This window comes from Branchiostoma belcheri, unplaced genomic scaffold (genome assembly GCF_001625305.1).
Source record: "Branchiostoma belcheri isolate BF01 breed outbred unplaced genomic scaffold, Haploidv18h27 scaffold2, whole genome shotgun sequence".
NCBI classification, from domain to species: domain Eukaryota; kingdom Metazoa; phylum Chordata; class Leptocardii; order Amphioxiformes; family Branchiostomatidae; genus Branchiostoma; species Branchiostoma belcheri.
In genome coordinates, this window is record NW_017803490.1 from 8,769,927 (window position 1) to 8,773,534 (window position 3,608).

Here is a 3,608-nt window from a genome sequence, read left to right on the forward strand (position 1 = left end):
TTTTATTCATGAAGGCCTCGGTACTACCTTTTAATGTTCTTGAAAAAATAACACAAATGTTTTTTAAATCTGTTCATTCTGCTATTGATAAAGTGAAAAAGGCCTTACGAGTATCACAGCGTGCTTCGTCGTCTCCCATAGGACAGTCCCTGTTCCCATCACAGACGTCTAGAAGATGTATGCACACAGGTTCGGACCCGTTCCTCATCTTCCTCATCTCTTCTCTACTGTGGTTTCTCATCATCATTGACGATACGTTTCGCCGGCAGCGGTACTCCCAAAACTCACAGCCTGCATTGCCTGAAAGAGAGAGAGAGAGAGAGACAGGCTTTTAGATTTCTCAATGCTTTTGAATACCCACGTCGATGACATCTTTAAAATGACATATATGGGTCGAAATACACACTTTCAGGTTTGTCAACAAGACATGACGTGCTTTGGAATATCCACGGCGATGACATTTCAGTTCTGGAGTTTGGGGGCCTATCAAACGCACACCCTATATATATATACAAAAGGTGATTAATTGGTTTCTAATCCACCGGGTGTATGGGTCAGTATTTATGAAAGGACACTCCCAGTTCCAGAACAGAAGCAAATTCTACACAGTGAATACTTTACTTAGTAACTATTATCGTTGTCCCTAACAATCTTAAAACGTTGAATACCAAAGATATTGATATTCTTATAATGAAGAAAAACGCTGGAGAGAAATGTTGTTTAAGTTTACTTACCACAGTGCATTTCGTCCTGCCCGTTAGCACAGTCCCAGATGCCATCACAGGCGAAACTCGCGTTCACACAGGACACGTTCCCTGGCCCGTCCCAGCATGCGATTTCGCCTACACTACACTCACCACCTTTTAGTTAAAGAGATTCATCGATAAAGACTTTGGGTCTAGCCTGATATAATTTACTTATAGAAAAATACAACACAACGTATTCAAAGTTAAAATTTTTCTTTTAACACAAAGGTTAATGTTCTCACCTAAAGCTTTCGACTAGTCACTCTGGTCTTCCTCAGTAGACTGACCCAGTGAGACTAGTCAACTGAGGAAGACCAGAGTGACTGGTCGAAATCTCTATAGGTGATAACATTTACCTTTGTGATGGAACAAAACATACAACTTTAACATGTAACTGCCAAGTTGAACACAGTTGAACACACAAAAGTATTGCTAAACGCATGGTGTGTGGATAATCTATTACAAGCAAGAAAAAAAAAACAAAGGAAAATGTATGAACAAGTGACGTCAAGGTCCTTACCACAATGCCTCTCGTCCTCCCCGAAAGGACAGTCCCATATCATGTTACAGGTCAGACTGGCGTTCACACACGTGACACCCATCCCCGAAGCCCGGCACGTGATCTCACCAGGGCCGCAGTGCTCTACTAAAAGGAAAAAATAGAACATCAGCTAAAATGTTTACTTCTTCTTCTTCTCTTCTTCTTCCCTTTCCGCGCTAACCTCAATCGGTTGAGGGCTCCAGCACGGTGGGGGTAGGGGTGTTGGATTGGGGTGGTCGCAAGTTTTGTATGTATATATATATGTTGTGGTCTGCAGCTCCTCAATGGGCAGGGGCGCCACTCCCTGTCCGTCACCGAGAACAGGGTGTCGGTGAGTACCCGAAAGTTTAGGAATCAAGTCCTTTTTTTCATATTTACCAGAAGTATGTGTCAAAGATCAAATGATAAAATTGTCGGCAAAGAAAAATATTATTTACATTCCATTTAGAATATACCTCCCAAACTATTAAGCGACCAATATGGCGGGCGTTACATTACGTCATCATCACGTGACCGTGACATAGGGTATTTAGAGAGATAGGGATAATTTTACAAGTGTAAAGTATAACTGATTGCTTAATGTTATGTCACTGTTATGTGACAGCTCAATTCAGCTAAATCGACATAGCTGCTTCTTTGTGACCACTGAAACTGTTTAAAGACGTGTGTGTGCAAGTGAATTTATCATTCTCTCTAGATACGTCGATGAAGGTTTTGACATCCAGGTAATACGGTACGCCAAAAAGCAGTTACTCAAGAAACTGGATCATTAACAAAATCATAAAAAAACTGCTTTTTGGTATTCTCTCTAGAGTCCTTACCACAACGCATTTCATCCTCTCCAAAGGGGCAGTCCATGATGCCATCGCATGCCAGACTGGCATTCACACAGGTCAAGTTCATCCCGACAGTTCGGCACGGGATCTCACCCGGACCGCATCGACCTCCTGGTGGGGGTTGTCCCGAGGGTCCTGGTGAGAAAGGAGGTTGTCCCGAGGGTCCTGGAGACATAGGGGGTTGTCCCGATGGTCCTGGTGGTTGCCCCGATGGTCCTGGTGGTTGTCCCGAGGGTCCTGGAGACATAGGCGGTTGTCCCGAGGGTCCTGGAGACGTAGGGGGTTGTCCCGAGGGTTCTGGAGACGAAGACGGTTGTCCCGAGGGTCCTGGAGACGTAGGAGGTTGCCCCGAGGGTCCCTGAGACATAGGCGGTTGTCCCGAAGGTCCTGGAGTGGAGCCTGGGTTGAGAAAAGACAATCATTACTGTAACAATGAATAGCAGTGGGAGTTATAGATCGATAATGCAATAGTTCAAATAGCCGTAGTTTCCTTCGAGGTTCCAGTATGGCATCTACTAGCCTCTACCAGGCTTCGGAAAGAGGCTGGAAAGAGTAGAGATAGCATGCCAGGCCCAGGGGAGTTGCATTGGTCTTCAGGAGAGAACAGTTTGCCGCGCCAGATCAATTATAGCTCCCGAGTCCTACATCTTCTTAGCAAATAGGAGAGGATGTAGGACTCGGGAGCTATAATAGGTTTGGTAACCAGGCTAAGTATTAATAAATTGGCCAGAACAGTTTGCCGCGCCAGGCATCTGCTACAAGTGCAGTTGAATGTTCGGAGAATGATTTGCCAGGTGAGTAAAGTGGCGAATTACCCTTATCACGGTTTACTCTCCTGGCTTGTGAGTTTACCGAAGGAAAACATATTGTTTTTGCTCCATTTCTTCTTCTGTTCCAAACACTAACCTCTGACCTGGCCAATGGTCTCTTTTGTTGACGTCTGTCACCATAGTAACTGGTTTTGGGTTACATAAAGTTGCAATTTCATAGTAGGCATTTAGACTCCTGTCACTATATACATGTATGTGAATGTGTTTGAGAAAGAATTGACAGAGCAGACCATATGCGAAGGTAAACATTATGCATTTGCTTTGCAAATGTTACATTTCTTGCTGAACATTCCATTTGTTTGGTAATTCTCTACAATCCATAACTGCTTAGAAAAAGGCCTGGCGGAGGCTAGAAAATACATACCGCAGTTCGCTTCATCGCCTCCCGTGGAACAGTCCGGAGTCCCGTCGCAAACCTGCCAAGGGTCGATGCACTCCGGCGGGGAGGGGTTCGGGCCGGTCGCGCTTGGGTCATTCCCGGTAGGAAAATCCACGTCACATTGGAACTGCCAAGAGGAGCACTGACCATCTGGAATGGAGAAGACGAGAATTGATTTTTTAGATAGACATTTTGGTGGCTGTAAGACAGTATTCATTAACCTGGTTACCAAACCTATTATAGCTCCCGAGTCCTACATCCTATTAGCAAATAGGA

At 44.7% G+C, this 3,608-nt stretch overlaps 1 protein-coding gene across 1 annotated transcript in view; it reads right to left on the reverse strand.

Annotated features, from left to right (window-relative positions):
- Positions 1–3,608, reverse strand: part of LOC109468912 (fibrillin-1-like) — a 58,682-nt gene that overhangs the window by 40,566 nt on the left and 14,508 nt on the right. Inside the window, exons 8-11 of the mRNA XM_019767293.1 lie at positions 2,109–2,234; positions 1,267–1,392; positions 735–860; positions 109–300 (exon numbers count right to left, since the gene is read on the reverse strand). Coding sequence (XP_019622852.1) covers positions 109–300; positions 735–860; positions 1,267–1,392; positions 2,109–2,234 — 570 coding nt within the window. The remainder of the gene's footprint in view (positions 1–108; positions 301–734; positions 861–1,266; positions 1,393–2,108; positions 2,235–3,608) is intronic.